At 42.4% G+C, this 21,951-nt stretch overlaps 1 protein-coding gene across 4 annotated transcripts in view; it reads right to left on the bottom strand.

Annotated features, from left to right (window-relative positions):
- SRGAP1 (SLIT-ROBO Rho GTPase activating protein 1) overlaps positions 1 to 21,951 on the bottom strand; it is a 143,446-nt gene that overhangs the window by 106,956 nt on the left and 14,539 nt on the right. For 2 of the 4 annotated variants that reach the window (XM_048499495.1, XM_048499494.1), the window contains exon 1: positions 13,458 to 13,960. The exons of the other annotated variants lie outside the window; for them this stretch is intronic. Coding sequence is in view for 1 of the 2 variants with exons in the window: in XM_048499494.1 (XP_048355451.1) it covers positions 13,458 to 13,517 (60 nt within the window). In the remaining variant the exon portion in view is untranslated. Of the gene's footprint in view, positions 1 to 13,457; positions 13,961 to 21,951 lie in introns of those variants that run through there. 4 annotated transcript variants of the gene reach the window in all.

The raw sequence follows: 21,951 nt of genomic DNA on the forward strand, positions 1-21,951 counted from the left end.
ACAAAGCCTTTTGCCATAATGAGCTGCAATGCAGACTCTTTTCCTTTTACTGCTGAGCTGCTGTCTCAGCCTTTGTCTTCTTCATGGTTCATCACTTAGCCCAGGGGTAGGGAACCTGCGGCTCTCCAGATGTTCAGGAACTACAATTCCCATCAGCCCCTACCAGCATGGCCAATTGGCCATGCTGACAGAGGCTGATGGGAACTGTAGTTCCTGAACATCTGGAGAGCCGCAGGTTCCCTACCCCTGACTTAGCCCATCTGGGGCTGCTCCCAGCTGCACTGTATCTGGTTGAGCCCAAGCAGGCATGATAGGGCTTGGCTCTTGGCTGGTAGGGAAGGGCTTGGGGCTGGCTCTATTGCTTGCATCTCCTTGCGAGAAACCAGTTCTGACCTTACGGTATCTTCAGGGTCTATGTCAGAGTCCTCATCATTCGGGGACTAGCTAATGACACCCATGCTAGGAGCAAGCATAGTTGTCCACAAGAAAGAACTTGCAGCACTGACAGGCAAACCCAGCACCTGTCTGTGTGGTATGCCTTAGGAGTCACTTGTCTACATTTTGAAAACATGGTTTCAAATGCATATTTTTGGTCATTAAAGGGAACGTCCACATTCAGTAGCAGTAGATCTCTGAATGCTAAATGGCATCATCATGAGAAGGGCTATTCTCTTACGCCCCATTTGTTGGTCTTCCAGAAGAACTGGTTGGCCACTGTGTGAAACAGAATGCTGGACTGGATATGCCACCAGTCTGACCCAGCAGGGTTTTATGTTCTTAGGAGCATGAAGTCTTGAAGTCTTCCAAAGCTTATGGTCATAATGTTAAATCATGGCTGTTTGTTATACAGTGTGTATGCTCTACTCACTACTAACTAGTCATTGGTATGAAAAATAAGACCTGCTTTGAAGAACACTTCTAATAGATGATGCTTCAAAGGGTGGGGATAATGCTATGAACCTTCTTTTAGTTTAACCAACATGCAGAACAAATGAAACAAATTTAATCATGGAGATGTCCTGAATTGCAAACATATAGTCCAGGCAACTGCTTAAGGCAAAGCATACAGCACATTTCCTGAATAGATTTTCCTCTGTCTCTTCAGATTACAAGACCAATATCATTTCATTGTTATTATCAACTCATTACTTGATGCCATGGTGATTCACCAGCAGCTCAATCCAAGTTGTGGGATTGCCTCATTAAATTCTTCTCTCCCTTCCATTAACACTTTATAAGTTTCATGGGATTTTGATGCATTATATCCTTTCCTGATATGGTTAAAGTTTTCTTTTCCTTAAACAGCTTATTTTAATGATTGCTTACACCCTTTTATTTGAAGTGATAAAAATAGTTTGCTGTAAGAGGGAAAACCATTAATGCATGTAAAAGAACACTGCTCCGTGCCTCTGGACATAAATTCATAGTACATGCATGATCTTATTAGCCATAAAAACACATTGGTATGTGTTTTGATACTTCTATGGCTCATAATGTATTATGAGTCCCAGAATGATGTTGCATCAGGCCTCCAGAGGAAATATATCAGACACGTCTACTGCAAGACAAAAGATATTAAGCCACCAGCTCAGAGACACAGTTCAAAAACAACTGCTGTGATACAGAAATTTCTTGCTGTGTTTCAGTTAGCATATTTCTCCCACCTAAAATAATAAAGATGATTACAAAAGTGTAAGAATACATCTACGCATCCTTCATGTTATGAACAAATCCATAGAAGTTGACTGAGGATGTAGAATTCCAACTACTTCAAGTTCCTTGCCTGCAGACAACTAGAGTCACAAATAGGACAACCCTTTCTTTCTCATTATCTGCTTTATTAAACACACGGGTTTTGTCATTCCAGATGGGAGCAAAATTCAGAACCACTGCATGATGAGAAAATTCTAAACCTCATTTTGAGAAAAGAAGTCTAATTTTCAGCAATTTCACTATTTTATCATAAAATTATATTGCTGTTTCAATCTAGACATGTTTCAAGAAATAAGATCTCATTCTTATGAAGAAAACCATATGTAAGGGAAGCAGAATTACTGGGCAAGGGAAGAGAAACTGGTTTCCATATATATACTGTTCAAAGCTTAGCCATAGAATAAGCCACAGTGTAGATGTGGTTCATAATCCCCTTTACCCACAAAGTTCTAATGGGTTAAATATGTTTCCTTTGATATACTGTGGCATGTTGGAAGCAAAAGTAAATGAGTGAAAATCATTGACAATGTTTTAGAGCTTGGAAGGAAATAGTATAATCACAGAAGTTAAGCTCTTATTTTCTACAAATAGTTTGGTGAGAATGAACAGAAGTCTTTCAATAAATATCCTTGTAAAGAAAAATGAGCAATGCCAGGCTGTGAAGGCTTAAAGCATGCCATAAGTCCAGTAAATTTAAGAGAGAAATAGAACATTAATCCAGTGACTTATAATGCTACAGAACTGCAGGAAACCAGATGTGGCAGTGCTTAGAGACAGCAAAAGCTCTTACAAGTTAAGCCCCAGAATTTGCTCAGAACAAAAGGTCAGTGCCTGCACTTTCTAATACAAATATAATTGCAAGATTGGGACCCTTCCCTTCTCACATGGAACCCTGGTGCAGTCAAGTTATATAGCAATATATGGCGCTTGTGCCAGAGGTGTAGTGCGCACTCTGTGTTTTCTGTAGCTGGACCAGTGTGCCTGGTGAGCACTCTGTGTTTTCCACCTGCCCCCCTCCACGGCGTCTACCTTCCCGCCCCCCGCCCCCACACACACTTACTTTACTTCAGCCTGGAAAAGCGGCCTGTTCCCTTCAGGCTGAAAACGGCCTGGTGGGAACTATACTTCCCATGAGACCTTGGGCTCGCAAGGTCTCCTGGGAAACGTCCAGGCCGTTTTCAGCCTGAAGGGAACAGGCCGCTTCTCCAGCCTGCACTATTTTAATAAGGTAAGTGTGGGGGCGGGGACGCCGTGGGGGGCGGGGGAATGGGGTGCTGCGAGGAGGCGCGATTTTCTGCCCCCCAGGCATGTGCCCGGTGCAACGCGTGCACCCTGGCCCCCTGGTAGCTCCGCCTCTGACTTGTGCCAAATGTTGGATGTGATTATGTCAGTTTCATGAGCCCTCCAACCAGCTCAATGTTTCCAACTCAGAATTCTCTGGGGAGGAGTCAAGGTTGGTAGTTGAGAAGAATCAGAGGGACCAGGGAGGGACCAGCACTGCAGAAGCATTGATGATCTGTGCCATCAGATCGAAAGGGCACCCTGCCAGAGCCTGCAAGAGAAATCTCACCACCATCCTCAAGGTAGCCACTACCCCTCTGCTGGTCAGGGCTCAAACCTGAGCCTGAAGGACTCCCATTTCAAAGAAGCAATGGCAATAGAAAGCTCAGGTGGAAGTGGCACAGAGAAAACAAAGTGTCAGATTGGCTGCATATCACCCAATGTAGGACTAGAGCGGTGTGCCTGAGGAACTACTTCCTTGCAGCAACCTGACCAATACTCAAAACAGATTCAAGATCTCCAGCAACTGCCAACAGTGTAGTTGAGGTTCCAGCCTATTTGAACTTTGCCAGTGGTGGTGAACCTATGGCACAGGTGCCAGAGGTGGTACTCAGAGCCCTCTCTGTGAGCACATGCACACAGAGTTTGTCATGTGGGGGGGAAATCGCTTCCCCCCATACATCTAGGCTGGCCTGGGCCGCTGGACTTGATGTGCGTGCACCTCAGAGGCAGAGGCAGCAGAGATGCTAGAGAGGTGCAGAGCGGCGCATGTGAGACTTGCTGGAGGCTACAGCAGGCTGGCCCCTGCTCGAGGGGGTTATTCAGGTTAAATTGCCGCGTTGGCACTTTGCGAAAAATAAGTGGGTTTTGGGTTGTAATTTGGGCACGCGGTCTCGAAAAGGTTCGCCATCACTGAACGATGCCCTGAAAGAGCAGAGTTCCTGAATCAACCAGCTCCTGAGGGACAAGCCTTGGGTTAACAGCTCCAGATCCCAGTCTGGCCAACCCCAGGACCCAGTACAACTCTGAGGAAACTTGACTGGGCCTGAGTGCAGAGCGCAGAACAGTCAGATGTTGTATACCTGAAAATTCCTGGAAGAATTCAAGGCTCCAACTCACCTGGAGAACCCAGGATCCATCAGACGCTACACCCTAGCTCCGTGGTGGCGAACCTATGGCACTCCAGATGTTCATGGACTACAATTCCCATCAGCCCCTGCCAGCATGGCCAATTGGCCATACTGTCAGGGGCTGATGGGAATTGTAGTCCATGAACATCTGGAGTGCCATAGGTTCGCCACACTCCTTGGTGCCTAATTTCAATAAACAAGCTGTAGGCAGCTACTTTACCAAAACATGTGTCTGTTGGTTTCTGTTCTGCACTGAGCTCCCCACTAATCACCTCCTTAGCACAGCAACTCATACACACTGAAATATAAGCTGTATGAATAAAAGAGTAAACAAAGGATGTGGCTCCTGTATTTTCCAAAACATTTGTCCAATTTTTCTTGACATATACACATGTACATAGGCGCAAACTTTGGAGGGCTTAGGGGATTGAGCCTCCCCCGGGTTTGGCTGATGGGGGTTGAGATTCCCCCAAGATGACCAGTGCCAAGCCATACTGACATAATCACATGATTATGTCATGTTACAGTTACAGTGGCAGCTGAGACTGCCCCACCTTCCTGCTGTATCCATAAGCAAAACTAGCAACATTCCCATTCCGCAGGAAATAAAACCCTCCAGATCTGCTTTGGTTTCACCCCAGAGGAAACCAGGAAAATGCTATTTTGGACTGTGGGGCATAGCTGGTTTAGCTGTGGAGAGAAGTGTACCTTACGCATCACGGGAATAAACAGCTTTGGAACGATCCAACAGTCTTTGTTATTTCCAGTCCCGAAGATCTGACATGAAGAACCTTCTAACGGGTATGAAGGAAGGGTATCTGGAGTGATCTAGAAGTAATGCAGTGACAGTGGCTGCATTTTGGAGAGAGTTGATTTGTTGATGTGTGGGATGAGGATTATACCTGGTGATCAGATAAGAACAGCACAAGCTTTGGCCTTTGCCGAAGGAGTCTGTGCTGCCTTTCCTATTCGGTATGCCTGATTTTACTACTACCCTTCCTTCCAGGCAATGTGACATATATAGGTCTCTCTTTTTCTTTTTTATTCTCACAACAACATTGTGAGATAAGTTAGGCTAAGAAAGAGAAAGTGATTGATCCAAGATACCCAATGGGTTTCATGATAGGTGGAGTTCCAAACCCTGATCTCTGTAGAGTTTTCGCAAGGGGTCTGTAAGTCCATCTGTGCTCTAAGCATTGTCACTTTGATCTTTTGTTATTATGGACGGATGCAAGAGATAATGTTCCTTACCAATACAGATTCTCAACTTGGCACTCCGGGGGAAGGATAGAATTGTTTCTGATTTTGCTCAATTTTCAGCTTTCAGATTTAAAAAAAAGTTTTCCAAAGAGCCATATTGTCAAAAAAATTAATTTACTTCCCCAATCTCAAAAGGAGAGTCAATGAATTCCCTAATATTGAAATAAAAGATTGCAAACAGGAATAACACAAAGGCCAATTACACATGGTGAAGTACTGGTGACTTTAAAGTGAATTGCCTGGGAAGTCTTTGTTTTGGCGCATGTTTGGCATTATTACCCATCACCCTGTTTGCAGTAAGACAGGCAATAGATTGATATAATAACAGAAAAAGGCAAACTATTAAAGAAAAGTCTTGAATACAGCATCTGTGTACTTTGCTCGAACTCTGGTTGTCTTTTATGGCAGGAAGTGAGGGGGGAGTAATGGCGGCATGCAAACTGCAAAAGGACAATGTGAACTGCCGTTTACTAAGTTCCCCAGGTTCACAATTGTCCATTTCCTGATGTGTTGTAAGCCCAAGCATCAAGACCGACAGAGTTTTCCTTGTATGGTATGGAATCACTGATTGCTTGTATATAAAATTATGAGGCTGCAGACATCCCAGTTTGTTGATCAAATGCAGCGGTAAATTGAGTGTTTGGACTGATTGACCAGTCTTATTATTTTCACATTTTTAGCACTAGTATTTATCCATTTATCAATATGGTTATTTAATTTTTTTAAGATCTAAAGATATGAAGGAGCAGGGAGGTCACGGGCAACAGAAATGATAAGGCAGAGCAAGAAGCGGGACGTAGTCGGGAACAGGAAGGAGGGCAAGGAAGAAGCATGCAAAGCAGCATGAGAGAGTGGGCGGGGGGGGGGGGGAAGTCTAGGCAGGCTGGTTGTGGGTATAGGGAAGAGGTCTGGGGCAAATCTGTGCCCACTGGCAAATCTGTCCCGCTATTGCAGCAAAGCAAAATTAAAATTGTGCTATAAATGGATTTGCTTGCCACGGAAAGAGTGGAAAGAGAAAGCAGGGCTTGAGGAAATACATCTGTACAAGAAATCTTGCCATGGTGGACATTTGCCCCCATCACACAGCAAACACCTTGCATGTAATCAGCCAAAGACAAATTACAAGGACATTTTCATGCTTTCCTAGACAGATTTAAGGACTTACAAAATCTGAAACCCTGCTTCATCTTTCTTGTAAATCCATTGATATAATGGTTATTGTCCAGTTCTCAAACCCCTGGTGCTGTGGAAATGCAATAACTGAATGATAGGATTTGGGCATAAAAATGATCCATAGATCCCAATCTACAAGAGTTCTGGAGGCAATTTCCAGAAATAAAATATCCTAACTGAAGAAAAACAATGTAGGACTTGTCTCAACTTTCATCATAACATACTGCTGTGAATCATTGTATTCTCTAACAAAATTTGTGAAGTCGAAGCAATCATGCAAATCAACACCTGACAGCTAATTCATACAGCCTTGGGGCTGATTCAGCCGAAGCCGGGCTCAGGGCGGCTAACAATAGTGTCTCAAATATATTAGGTACAAATCTAATAAAAACACAATAAAATCATCAACAGCTAAAAAATCACTAGTATCCAGCACAAAAATACATGATGGTTTTCTGTTTGATATGGGGCTAGCTCAGCAGGGTTTTCCAGCAATTTCCATTTCATTTTGAAATGGTCAGGTGGTATCTATTGGAAAAAGGACAATTCCTCATATTATGGCCTGGGTGCTGTCTCTCTGAAGCGATTAGAAAGCCCATCTGCATGAACAAGATGGACTTTGGGGGAGGGGAATGCAGATCAGAGGTCTTTTTAAAATGTCCTTTTGCCTTGTGTGCAGCCCAGAGAGAACATTTGTTAGGAATGTGTACTCTGTACATGTTCAGGCTCTTCATCTAGTTGTTAACTAAACTGGTGCGGTAGTTGTAACATCTTAACAACTGGATTGTACTTAAATATGGCAGTCTGTATAGGGAAATAGGAAGGAAAGGTGGGATATGTATGGCAGGAGAGCATGGTTGTAGGAGCAGAAGGTGTATTAGGGGATTAGGAGAACATTTGATTATATTGTAATTTTGTTTAAGTAAATGAAGAAATAGCTTGTGTTGTTAATTAAAGGTTAAAGTTGTATTTCAGCTATCTGAAGATCATTTCTTGAAACCAAATGTGTTTTACAAGTTGTACCTAAAGAACAGACAATAACTATGCACAGGAATTAAGTAATTTCCCATAAACTGATTTATGTGCTTTTAATAATAATTTGTTCTGGATGACTGAGTTTTTAAGGTAGAGTTTTAAAGCTGTGTGATAAGCAAGGTATATAAAATCTTAGGTGGTATAATTGTGGGTTTTCTGTGAGGTCATGATTATGGGCACTGTTCTGAATTGCCTCAAATGTGCTTGTATAATTTACAGGATATGAGTTTGAGATAAGAAGATAGCTACTACTCTAAACTCTGTACATTGCCCCTCCCTAAATCCTCCATGGCCCCATCTCCATAAATACTGGCAATGGAGACGAAGAGAAGAGTTTGGATTTATATCCCCTTTTTCTCTCCTGTAAGGAGACTCAGAGAGGCTTATAATCTCATTTCCCTCCCTCTCGCACCCCTACAACAAACACCTTGTGAGATGGTTGGGGCTGAGAGAGCTTGGAAGAACTGTGACTAGCCCAAGGTCACCCAGCTTGCATGTGTTGGGGTGCACAAGCTAATCTGGTTCACCAGATAAGCCTCCACACCTCAAGTGGCAGAGCAGGGAATCAAACCCAGTTCTCCAGATTAGAGTGCACCTGATCTTAACCACGCTGGCTCTTCCTGTGATGTCACTGATTCCTCCACAGACCTAGCCCCCCCCCCCCAAAATTGGAAAGTCTACATACCTGCACATTTACCCCTAAACAGTGTTATTTGTCCTATTTTCAAGGACTTTACTATATCTACAGGAAGGAGTGAATTATTTATTTTACTTCTCCGTGTGCTCCTCATCATCTATGGAAAAGGGCACATTCTTCTTACTGCACAGCATGTTAATAGGCACTTTCTGATTCCTTGAAAGAAGTGCCTAGCACTAGAGTAATGTGAGGTGTATTTTAAAAAATATTTTAGGGTTTTTATTTTGTCGGCTGTCAGGGGGCGCAGTTTTTAGGCTAGCAGCACCAAAATTTCAGGCTATCATCAGGTGACACCCCTGATGATACCAGCCAAGTTTGGAGAAGTTTGGTTCAGGGGGTCCAAAGTTATGGACCTTCAAAGGGGGTGCCCCATTCCCCATTGTTTCCAATGGGAGTTAATAGTAGATGGGTCCATATCTTTGGACCCCCTGAACCAAAATTCACTAAACCTAAGTGGTATCATCAAGAGAGTCTCCTGCTGACATCACCCCATTTTGGTGAAGGTTGGCTCAGGGGGTTCAAAGTTATGGACTCCCAAAAGGGGTGCCCCATCCCTCAGTGTTTCCAATAGGAGCTAATAGAAGATGGGGCTACATCTTTGAAGGTCCATAACTTTGGACCCCCTGAACCAAACTTCACCAAAACGGGGTGGTATCATCAGGAGAGTCTCCTAAAGATACCCTGAAAGTTTAGTGCTGCTAGCTTAACAATTGCACCCCTGACAGCAGGAAAATTGACCCCCCCCAGATTCTCCTTTTGAATCCAACCCCTTCGGCATGGATTTAAAGGGAGAATCTGAGGTCCCCAGATTAAACCTTGAAAGTGATGCTGTTTCAGGGTGGTGGATAATCCACCCCAAAACAGCATCACTTTCAATGTTGTTTTAACTGGGGACCCCAGATTCTCCCTTTAAGATGGATTTAAAAGGAGAATCTGGGCTCCCTAATTTAAACACCATTGAAAGTGATGCTGTTTGGGGGGTGGATTTCAGCATCACAGTAGCCACCCATGGGGGCACCCCACAAACCTCAGGTTTTGCATCAGGCTCCATTTTCCTTAGTTACCGCTCTGCCTGGAGGGGAGAGAGAAGGGACTGCCAGCTACCAGCTGGGAGCCCAGCTGGTGGGGGGGCAGGCAGGGCAGGGGAGGGGAGTCTGCCATCTCTGGCCTCCGGGAGATGCTTTTATAAGCACTGAGGTCAGGGATGGGGCTTGGGGAGGTGTGGCCACGCTCCCAGGGGTGGGTGGGGGCGTTGCCTTGCCCCTGAAACCCCCCCTTAAAATCTATACCTACGTCACTAGATGTAAGGCTGATATTTGTTGTTGCCTATGTAAGTTGTATATAAGTTGATATTTATTATGTTGCCTATACTTTGGAAAGCACATTTTGCTAGTGAAAACAATTTTTGTTATATAAAATAAATGTTCATGCTGTTGCTGATATAAATACTTATGTACATCAACTTCTGAAAACTATCAGATATCAAGCCTCAGCAGTTTTTGTTATTATTCTTAGGTATAGACTGTCTTGCCTTTTTTTTCTCTCATTGATATTTTTACTGTGACAAAAAAGCACATAAGCACTTAAGGAAACACCACACTTTAATCAGTAAAAGCCATTTAGAGTTATTTGTTGTTAAAACTGTTTTTGAACACCTGCTACTATTCTTTCAAGTTAGATACTCTGAAAAAATATGGAAAGTTGCAAAACAGTCATCATATGCAGAGATGTTGTGGTCTTTGCCACAATCAGTAGTAGTGCTTCTGGTGTGCTGATTCCAGGATTAGTTTGTTGGTGGGGAAAACACTAATTGACTTAAATGGGCTCATTTAAATATGTCTAAGTAGTGGTTAAAGTGTCAGACTAGGATCTGGGAAACCCAGGTTCGAATCTCTATTGGGTCATAGACCCAGGTGACCTTGGGACAGTCACATACTCTCAGCCTCAACCCTGACAAATATTTGGATGGGAGATCTCTAAGGAGTACCCGCGGCATGACATAGAGGCAAGTAATACAAAACCACCTCATAATGTATCTTGCCTTGAAAACCTATGGGGTTTCCATAAGCCAGCTGTGACTTGATGGCAAAACCAAATACAGCAAAGGTACAATTAAAAAATGAACAGTTCAAGAAAAAAAAGAAGGGAATTGATCAAATATGCTCTCCGAGTAGCATGTAGCTGCATTGTTATAAAGATAAAAGCCCCCATGGCTGCCTTAGGTTAGTGTGATATGAAGGGGGAAAGACATACAAATATGGCAAATACAGACATCTTCAGAAATGGAGCCAAATAGCATAACTTGTATGAACTACAAGTTCATACATGCAAGCAGTAAAGATTTGAAGACATAGTTATTAAAAAAAAACCTTCAAAACTGGTCAAAAGCAAGCAATTGTGTAGAAGACTTTAAAATAATATATAATTATAATAATGCAGGCAGCAAAATGAAAAAATGACAATGTTCTCTTACAATTCTTTTGGTATCACATTGCATCCATTAGTAATTGCTGAATTAAGCTTTTAACAGCAACAGTCGTCATATCCATTCATACTGCTGACCTCTGCTTTTCTGAATGAATTATGAATGGGAATAGAAATATGTGGCTTCTACAAAGCTTCCCTTCCAACACAGGAAATCCTGTATGGTTAGACAAAATATGTGTCACACACCGGGATTTCATTTTACTCCTCTTTAAATGCCAACATTAGCAGACTGTCACAGGAAATCATTCCTTATATTCAGTTGTTCCAGGACAAGACTTCTTTGGACACAAGGTCAACATGAATACATCACTGCCTCCTTATCACTGCAAAGCAGCTAAGAGGATGTAGACACAATATAGCGTCATGTTGCTGAATACTCCTTTTCATAGAATTTAAGCTTATTCAGCATTCATTTAGGGAATTCTTATGATTTGAATAAATCCAGGCACATCCAAAAGCATCTTTAAAATCCAGTGATTAATGATATACATAAGTCAAAACTGAATGAGAAACTTTTTCAGAGCACAGAAACAGAAATGATGACATGTAGCCATTATAGTGTCAAAGATAGAAAGCCAATTTCAGACTCTAAAACAAACAGAAAAAACTCCATCTTCACAAAGCCAAAAATTTGAACAGTTTTGTAGCAGCTATTATTTATTCACTCTGCAACAGCAACAGTCTCAAAAATTTTGAGAAATCTTTTTTCCCCTCCTATCTGGATAAATTAAACTGACACACAAACTCTGGTATAACTCTGTCCACCCCTCTTGCACAAAAAGCCTTTTGTTTTAGTACCAAAAATGTTTTTTTTAAAGCTGCTAGATAACACAGTGAGATATATCCACTAGAAGCTTTGTTTTATGAATCGTTACTTCAATTAGCAAAGTATGAACCTTATACAAATAAAATCCAAGTTGCTACCCGAAGACATATGCCCAGTGGAAATGGGTGGCTTTGTAATGGCAACCTTGATCTAGGAAACGTTTAACTGAAAATTAGCACTGAAGGACTCATAAAACAGGCATATCCAATCTTCCTTACTCCGGATGATGGCGAGTCACTCTGAAAGACTTTGAAATCCCTGGGGCATGACATGGATGAAAGCAAGAGGCTCCAAGCATGTGGCTGTTTAATCAACTGATGACTACAGCATAACTGATAACTTGTTAACCTTGGATCAGTCACAGTTTCCTATTCCAACCTACCTCACAGTATCAATAAGGAATAAAACTGGGGAGAGGGCACAATAATATGGACTCTGCTCTGAGGTCCTTGCAAAAAAATGGAACAAAATTGGAATAAATATGAATTAACTATCACAGACCAAAAAAGCCCAACTTCGATCACATCACTTATAGCACATTTTCCAGCTAATTCAGCTCCCTATTACAATTGTAAATGGTAAATTTTGAGCAATCAAGACATGATGAATTGAATGATGTTCAGCATTAACTAGCCCTCTGTGAACTAATCAGTACACATCCCAACTTTAGATGGTATCATATTGAACTATACTGGTAATTTTACATATAGGCAAACTATTCAAAATTGTTGCTTTTGTCTTTTTTTAAAGCGTTATAAGTTCCTTGAGCCCTAACAATAGTATTTTTCACTGAATGCAACAAAATATATACATAATGAGTTGCAAAGACTTGCATGTTAAATTTAGAAATACTACATGGCTAATGATCCAAATAAATTATTTCATATGTACAGTCATAAGTTTTCCTTTAATGAAAAAAAACAGATGCACATTTTGTTTAAACCTTTTTTTAAAAATAAACAACACCCATATCCTAACCAGACATATCCCAGGGTAGCAGTCATGAAAAACAGCCACTGTACTGTTAGTCAGAAAGTATTGTTCATCTTAAGAGAAACTCTGTATTTACAAGTAACAGTAACATCTTAAGCATGGATTTGTAAAAGCAATTTTTCTCACCCACAAAGTCTTTTACAATGTGGGCTTCACAGCAAATAGGTTTATTCCATTTTCAAGCACAGGGAAAAAACTTTTTGTTTCTAGGTTTTGTGTTACCTGAATAGCAACTTTGGTGGCAGACTGATCGGGACAATTGAAGTGACCATCTGTGACTATCTAATAATCCTGGAGGTTCTACAATAAATTTAAATTCAATGGTGCCACGTCCTTTCCTGCTGAGACCTTCAGACCTCTTTGAAAATTTAAAGAAAACACATATATTCACGGCTTGAAAGAAAGACCTTATCAAGCTTGACCCGAAATTCAAACAATAGGAAGAATTACTGCAACAGCATAGCAGATGTTAGCCTTTGCTAACTTTCATCTTCCAACAGATTTGTACCCAAATTTCTAGACTCATTCTGTTTGTTTCCTCACATATAAAAGGAAATCTGATTATAATTTTACATAAAGTATTGCATCATATTATTTCTTATTTGGGGCAATGCGTCCATTTGTTACATTTTTGCTATGAATATTCTTCAAATATATCTGAATATCTTTACCCTGCTTCTCTGGAGGTTCAAAGCAGCTTATGAAAAATACAAAACACAAAGATATAAACAAATCTCTCTATAAGCAGGGGATTCACAAGGATTTGTGGATTGTGGGTGGTGGTGGATCTCATTTCCTTGGAAGTCCCTTACAACCTAACACCTTTCCTGTTTCCTTTTTGTCATCCTACCAGTCAACTCACCTTTTTTTGCTCCTGCAGGTTTTCAGCTTTCTCTCCTTCATTTCTTCTAGCAGCCTCCATCCATTGCAAGCTGCATGTGTTAGCCAATCAGTCCAGTTGTGCAGAAGGGAACCCACAAGGTCTTTCAGGGGGCATCTTACTTTCCTCTCTATTGTCTTCTCCCCTTTCAATCCTCTTTTACTCCTCCCCCATATTCTCACTTTTCCATTGTTCTTTCTCTGCTTCCCATGTACCAAAGAACCTATTTTTTATCTGCCTTTTTGGCTGTATTTATTTACGGCATTTGTACCTCATTTATACCCAACTTAGAATAACTGGTTTTCCTGTTATACACTATATTAGCTATGTAAGCCTATCAGTATCACATTTGTAAACAGAACATATTTTTACATCTCCTTGACTACTTTACTTATTTTATAAAGCTCCTTCATTGTTGTAACATCTCCCATATATATTGACTTTCACAGCTAGATGTGTTAACAGAACCATAAATATTCATATTATGCAACTGAGAGAATCAAGGCAGCTGACAGAAGGCTGTTGACATCCATTGACAGCAGCTGGAAAGGCATGGCCATGTGTTTACTTATGTAATAGGCCATGAAGCTGTGGGCAGTTTAAGCCTTATCTGTAACAATTTTATAGCATAGTTTTTGATGCACAGTGAAACACCATTGAGAGGATTTAAAAAGTAGGTCCCTTGATTTTACAAAGGTTTAAAAGATTAAAATGTCAAAGATTTTAGCAGGTTCACATTTTGTGAGTATTAGCTGGGCGGTTATGTGGGTTTCCAATTATTCGTATCGCTTATTTTAGTTCAACTACCTGTGTGGCTGAAGCTTTTAACTTTTTGCTTTGTTTGAACATTTCATTGAGCTCACAAAACCTAAAATACATGCCAAAGATTTCACTGCAGTAAGTTACACAGCTGCTCCAAAATGGGCAGCTCATGCTAGGGCCAATATTAATCTTTAAGATGTCACTTGACTTATGTTTTTTTTTCCTACTGACTTACCCAGTCATTATTGCTACATGCTTCTTTTATTAGATTTTTACCTACAAGGTTTGAGGCAGCATGCCCTAGGTCCCCCAGGGAATTTCATGGCAGAGTGAGGGATTTGAACTGGTTTCGTCTAGTTTATGTCTGACGCTGTAGCCATTACACCATAGTAATTCTAAGGTGTCATTTTTTTTCTGTGAAAACCCATTTTCTTGAATTACAGGATGGATGCTGAATAGAGTCAGTTTAGTGCACAATAAAAACACCCTTCAATAGTCACACAGCTGTCACAAGGCACACTTTTTTGAGACAAACTGACAAGAGTTCTGTGTTTAAATCAGAGGGTTCTCTCTGCCTGGGAATATTGTATAAAATCCTTTTGTTCTTCTCTAGTAATGTCAGTGACCAACTACGAATCCATTAAATGTATGGTGGGTTTATAAGATGGAAGCCCAACTGGTGAGTATAGTAATACACAAACACATTTTTCATTAAAATGTCACTGAAAGAAAACATAAGCAATATATGACAAGCAGCATGCTGTCATTGAACTCTTTATGTGTCATTTCTTAAGAGCCATCTTTGTTACTGCTGCAAACTTAGCTGATTTATCAGATGACTGCCATGTACTAATTGCAACCCTTTACGTTGAGCTGCAAGAGAGAAATAAATGAGTACGGTAGACTGATTTTTTTTTTAGTCTCTTAAGGCTTCTGCATGGGAGTATCTCTTTTATCTGAAGTGTTACAGTTAGGCATAGTTCTATCTGTTAGCTTCTATAAGTTGCATTCAACAGTGCAGAAGTTCATCTAACAAAATGTAATTTGTATCTTTATCTATATATATAAAAAGCTAACAGTGACTTTGTTAGTCATGCCCTAACGCCGAAACGGCTGGACCAGTGATTCCCAAAGTGGGCGCCACCGCCCCCTGGTAGGTGCTGCAGCGATCCAGGGGGCTGTGATGGCCACAGGTAGAAACATTAATACATATATCTTTCTGTTTAATTGCTATTAAAATTTAAAAAAAATTAATTTCCAGGAAGCTAAAGTAATATTTTTTTTTTTTCTGGAGAGAAGAGGCGGTAGGCCAAATAAGATTTGGGAACTACTGGGCTGGAACCGAGGATGCAGCCCCCCAAATTTTCCTACATGAGCTTATCCCTCCCTGTTGCGGGCAGGGGAATCCAGGACCTTCCAAATCGCCAAGAAGTCCATACACTGGAGGCCCAGGTAAAGCGTCTTTTTTCCCTGGCGCACTAGGAACCATGAAGCTGGCTGTGTTTAACTGTCACCCTTAGAATGTTCGTGCAGCATGTCTGTGGCCTGAGGGGTTGGTATGCCCTTACAATGTTCGCGCAGAAGGCCAGAGATGAGCATTGAAAACAGTAAACAGCGACAGAGCAGGTTAAAACTGAATCCATCGAAGACGGAGATCCTCTGGCTTGGCAGCCCATGGGGGGAGGACCTTCCAGCCGCTTCCATGGTGTGGGAAAGGGGTCACATTGGAGCGCCGACCCCCCTCCCGTTCATGGCGCAGCCTGGGGGTCCACCTGGATTTGTCTCTCTCAATGGAGACCCAGATGGCCCATACAACCCAGGCTGCCTTTTTCCATCTTCGTCAGGCCCTGCGACTGGCCTCCTTCCTCTCCCGAACGGATCTAGCCTCTGTGATCCATGCAACGGTCATCTCCAGATTAGACTATTGTAACTCGCTCTAGCTCACGGGCCTTCCACTTCGCGTTTGATGATCGAGGAGATTAAAACTGGTTCCAGCATGCAGCCTCTTGGCGCGGCTTGCCTAACAGGCAAGCGCCTCCTGGGAACACATCCAGCCTGTACTGCGAGGCAGCTGCACTTTGGCTTCCCATAGGAAGATTCGGATCATCTTCAAGGTGTTGAGTGTTGACCTTTAAGGCCATTAGAGTGGCCTGGGACGCTATAGTATCTTGAGACCGCATTACCCCATAAGTCCCACTGCAATGCGGCCTCTCCGATCGGCGAGGAGGCCAAGCTTACTGGCGGTCCCTAGCCCCTCGGTGATCACGGCACAGCCTCCACCACGGGCCCAGGACAGCTTTATGGCCTTGGCCCGGCCTGAGGTGGAGCAGCTCTCCCCACCCAGCTGTCCAAGCCCTCTTGGGACAGGGGAGTTCACTTGCAGGGGCCGCTGTAAGATGGAGCTGTTCCGCCGGGCCTTTGGAGGAACCAGCCGCTAATGGTGCCCCCCTGGCCCTTAACACCTGGGCCATTAACCATCTAATGAAATTCGCCATGCCTCCCTTTTTCGTGGGGAGGGAGGGACTTTATGTTATTGGATTGATGGACACCACCTCACACTTAAATTTAAATTCAAATTTTTGGATTTTTAAAATTGGACTAAGAATTGGAAATTTTTATCGCTGCTTTTATATGTTATCATTTTATATTGTATTTTATATGTTGTGCACCGCCCAGAGCCCTTCGGGGATGGGGCGGTATAAAAGTTTAATTAATTATTAATTAATTAATTAATTAATTAAGTAGGTAATACTGTTAGGTAATATGAGTGGAAGTGAAACACATACACACTTTGCCATGTGAGACGTAAGGTGGGGTTCCTCCCCTCACACGCAGGTAACTTTCACTCTCTGTGCCTCACCCACTGCTACCACACAACACACATACTCTCATCCACATCCAGCTCATCCTCACACACCTCACTCTGCCCTCCCCCACATCCAACCACCACTTACCCACTTCCTCACCCATATTCGCCCCAGCTCTCTTTTACTAAAAGCGAACCAACACTAATGGCTCCACTTCTTTTGCACATGGCCCTTTAAGAACCCAGGGAGCTGGCCTCAATCTGAACGCCTCACCACCCTGCCTCTGCTGCCTTACTGAAATAGCCTCCTTGTCCCAGTTCTGCCTTACCCAAGCCAGAACTGTGTGTGTCAACCAGCCTCATGGACAGCGGGATTCACACTCTGGACAGTTCTGTTGTGGAATGGAAAGGGTTACCTTATACTAAAAAAAAGACACCACCATATAACAATGTGAATTGAAAAGGGAAAGAGGGATTCCATTTGACCACCCCAAAAGCCTATGCTGCGGATCATTGGACCGCAGGGACATCTGTGTGGGTTGCGGACTGTGATGAGAAGGACAATTGCCACAGCAATGCGTGGCTGGGCCCCGCTAGTTTGTATATAAAAACCTATGTTTGGGGCTGAGGCAGAATAAATGGAGGAAGAGCCATCATTGCTTCTGATTCCTTTCTTTGTACATTGAATGGGGGCACTCAGGTTCAGGTACTTTTGAAGGCTAGAGGAGGCAGTCAGAGTAGCCTGCATGAGTGGGAGCACAAAGCTGATGCTTAAGCAGGCAAGCAGCTATTCACTTCAGAGGATGGTGGTCTTGGCTGTGCCTTTCTGGTCCTTTCAGAGAACAGCATGGTCAACAGGCATGGCAGGTAGCCCCAATGCCTGGCGGAGCCGGCAGGAAGAGGGGGTTAGCAGTATGGGCATGGGGGGGCATCAGTGTCTTTCTCCTTCCCTCCTGGCACAAGAGGCATGGTGGTAGGGCCATGTCCCCAGCCCCACAACAGCCGCAGCCCAAGGCAGGAGTCCTGCATTGCCTCCACCCAGTGGTGGGATTCAGAAGGTTCGCACCACTTTGGCAGAACCGGTTATTAAAATGGTTCTTGTAAACAACCAGCTGTTAAATTATTTGAATCCCACCACCGGAACCGATTCTTAAATTATTTGAATCCCACCACTGCCTCCACCCATCAGAAACACTTTCAGACTTCCTGTTTACTTGCAGGATGGAGAGGCTGGTGGCACCCTCTCAGGGAAGTCAGCACTGGTCAAGGGGAAGGTCAAGGGGAAGGGTAGTGTGAAGCGAACCATGGACCAGATTTTTCTATACAGACCCAGCACCTGCAGCTGGTGCCCAGCCTTTACCCCCCTTTCCATCTTTGAGAAGAGAACTTTTTCTCTCAACGGGGTGGGAGATACCTGGAGAGGACTTCTGGGTGCTTCCCTGTATGGTGAGTGGCACCCCGCCTGAGGGGCTAGCTCAGGGGTAGGGAACCTGCGGCTCTCCAGATGTTCAGGAACTACAATTCCCATCAGCCCCTACCAGCATGGCCAATTGGCCATGCTGAAAGAGGCTGATGGGAATTGCAGTTCCTGAACATCTGGAGAGCCGCAGGTTCCCTACCCCTGGGCTAGCTGGAGCACTTTGGCAGTGGGGACAGGCTAAGGAGAGAGCATTTTGCACTTCATTGGGTGCACAATTTCAGTGCTTGCCCTGGGTGCCATTTTCTTTATATAAACCCCGTGTGTAATATACCGTATATACTTGTGTATAAGTCGACCCGCATATAAGTCGAGGCACCTAATTTTACCACAAAAAACTGGGAAAACTTATTGACTCGCGCATAAGTCGAGGGTGGGAAATGCAGCATCAATTGAGGCATCAGTAGGTTAAATGTTTTTGAATATTTATTTCAAAGAAAAACAGTAAACTGGCTCTGTAAGTGGAAAAGAGGGTCAACAAGAACAATATGGTATCAACAATAACTTTAAAAGTACAAAAACCTTAGCTCAACCAGCAGCCAAGCTAAAACACAAGAGTTAAAATCCTTCAAAACTGGATTCCCCATCATCATCTGTATGTCCAAATGTAACCCAACTTAGATTTTAAGAGGGATATTATCAGAAATGAAAAATCTACTATTAGCTTCCATTGCAAAAAATGGGGGATGGGGCATCCCCTTTGGGGGTCAATAACTTTGAACTCCTGACCCAAACTTCACCAAACCTGGCTGGTATCATAAAGAGACTCTCCTGATGAGACCAGCCAGGTTTTGAGTGAAATGTTTGGTTCAGAGGGCCCAAAGTTATGGACCCTCAAAAGGGTAGCCCCATCTACTAATAGCTCCCATTGAAAACAATGGGGAATGGGGGCACCTACTTTGGGGGTCCATAACTTTGGACCCCCTGAACCAAACTTTACCAAACTTGGCTGGTATCATCAGGAGAGTCTTCTGAGGGTACCCTGAAATTTTGGTGCCTCTAGCATAAAAACTGCGCCCCTTGCTGTCCGGCAAAGTAAAAACACACACAAAAAATTAATGACCCGCATATAAGTCGAGGGGAGCTTTTTCAGCATTAAAAATGTGCTGAAAAATTTGACTTATACATGAGTATATACGGTATCTTAAGACTAGAGAATCTGTACATGGAATGGGCTAAAATATGTTATTTGTACAGAATCAACTTGAAATCTGATTTTAGAGGGAGTAGAATCTTGGGAAATACTGCTGAGTTGGTGCACGCTAGAGTTTGATAATGGATCACTAATCTTTAATCCTGCAAATTGTAAAAGGTTAAGTTTCTCTTTTACTGGACAAAACCAGAAAATGTCAAACTCCTGCAGCTCATCAAGCAGTATGTTTTTCTGTCCTTTCAAGTGGATAGTATCAATATTGCACAAACTGCAGAGCTTTTAGAGAAAGCTGCCACAAATTCAACACCATTGTACAGTGTTGTGTTACTAATTAAAGAGCAAGTTACCCAGCACTGCTTGAGGATAGCTAACATCTGCTCTGTGCAATGGAGAAACTTGCTTTGTGAGACATTTTTACTATTCAGTTAATTTTAATAATGTTAATGCGTCAGTGTATTCACACTAGGTCAAGAGGTTAAAGTAACTAAAATATTTGGTGAATGAGGCTTCTCTAAACCTTTAATTCCTTTAGGGACTGTGCAGCAGAATGCTAATAAGATAGCTCCCAAAGAGCTCAGGGAGGATCATTGATAGAATGTGGAATATACATCCTAAAGGCTAGAGGTTGCGAATGATTAAAGTAATGTGTGTAACACAGGATTTCATGATCATATTTTATATGCTGATAGTTGCACGAGTTTGCTCCCTCTTGTACTCTTATAAGATGGCTTCAAATACACATACATTACAGTGATAAAATAAGTAGTCTGTCCTCTATGTGTCATGAGCCAAAAGCTGTGAAATTACATACACGAATGTAATACCATACATTATACATTGGAAGCCTCCCTGAGCCTGCAACAGGAAGAGCGGCATATGAATACAGCTTGTCCTGGTCTCGGTTTATTTAGAACTGCAACAATGCAAAACTATCAACAAAAGTCAGCAGATTTCAATGGCACTCCTGACCATTACTTTTTTATGTAGACATCATTAAAGGCTTTACATTTGCTCAGATTACAACCACTTTCTAAATTATAGATGCAGGAATACTGAGATTAGTTCCCAATATCACTCCCAATTGTCTGGTTTCAGATTCAGTTGATTAACTGCATTCAGTCACTTCCAGTCACTGGCTTGTATTTGAAAAAAATGCCCCTAGTGCTTAGTGATATCTACAGCTAAGTCATCAGCATACATGACTCACTGCAGCAAACTTTTAGTTCAGGGGTAGGCAGAAGTCTATTCAGGAATGGCTATTCATTCTCCAAGCAATTAAATGTATCTCTGTGCGCCTCCTCCAGCACCACCGTAATCACTTTCTTATCCTTCTCTTTAACATCACCTTGTGTTCTTTCACATGAAGGAATAGGAGGCACATGCAGGCATCCGTGCTCTTGATAATTCTGCACGCAGCCTAGCTTTATATGCTTTGAGATAGAGATCTAAATCTTTGATCCTAGATTTTCCTTTAGGGCTATTTGAGTTTTAAAAGTGCTTTCTGAATAAATACATTTGTGTTGTCAAGTGGAAACACTGAGGTTGGGAGTATCTAGTCTCAAGGGTAATCAGTTTATCGGTGACAGATCTCAGAAGATGTGCAGAAGAAGTAAAATGTACCAAAGGGTTAGGAAAACCTATATAGAGCCTTCATTTCCAACAACTACATATATGATATCAAGAAATTATCTATCTATAAATCTATAATTAACTACATGCTTATTCTCATTCCACATACTACCTAATATTCGCTACAAACCTCATATTCACACATACACAAAGCCCTTTATGGCCATAGGGTAGAGTGCAATTCATGTTTGGCTTGTTGGTACACTTCCCAATAGTTCTTAATTGTTGCCCTGATCATTATGAATTTTCATTGCGCTTAAGCCTTTTAAAATGTTGGCCCATTGTGGGGCTAATGCCACTCTTTATCATAGAGAACTCAGCCATTGTAGATTCACTGGTGTTAGGATCTGTCAGCCTTCTGCAATAACCAGACTCTTGAATTCATAAACTGGTTTTTTGACAGGAACACAACAAACAGGATATAAGCAAGTCTTGTGGGAACTGAGTTCCACCATACAATCTCTGGTTAGTATCCCTTTTTCAAACCCCAACTAGCCCCTTCCCTCAGCATCCCAGTGGGGTGAAACATTCCCAAGCTGTGCAAAGCCTCCAAGGCCAAAACAGAAATAAGGCCCAGGTGCTGGCTGCCTTGAAGGATGATAAAAGTTGCTATATACCTAAAAATGAAACTGTCTAAGCACAGAACTAC

This window comes from Sphaerodactylus townsendi, linkage group LG06 (genome assembly GCF_021028975.2).
Source record: "Sphaerodactylus townsendi isolate TG3544 linkage group LG06, MPM_Stown_v2.3, whole genome shotgun sequence".
In the NCBI taxonomy this organism is placed as follows: Eukaryota; Metazoa; Chordata; class Lepidosauria; order Squamata; family Sphaerodactylidae; genus Sphaerodactylus; species Sphaerodactylus townsendi.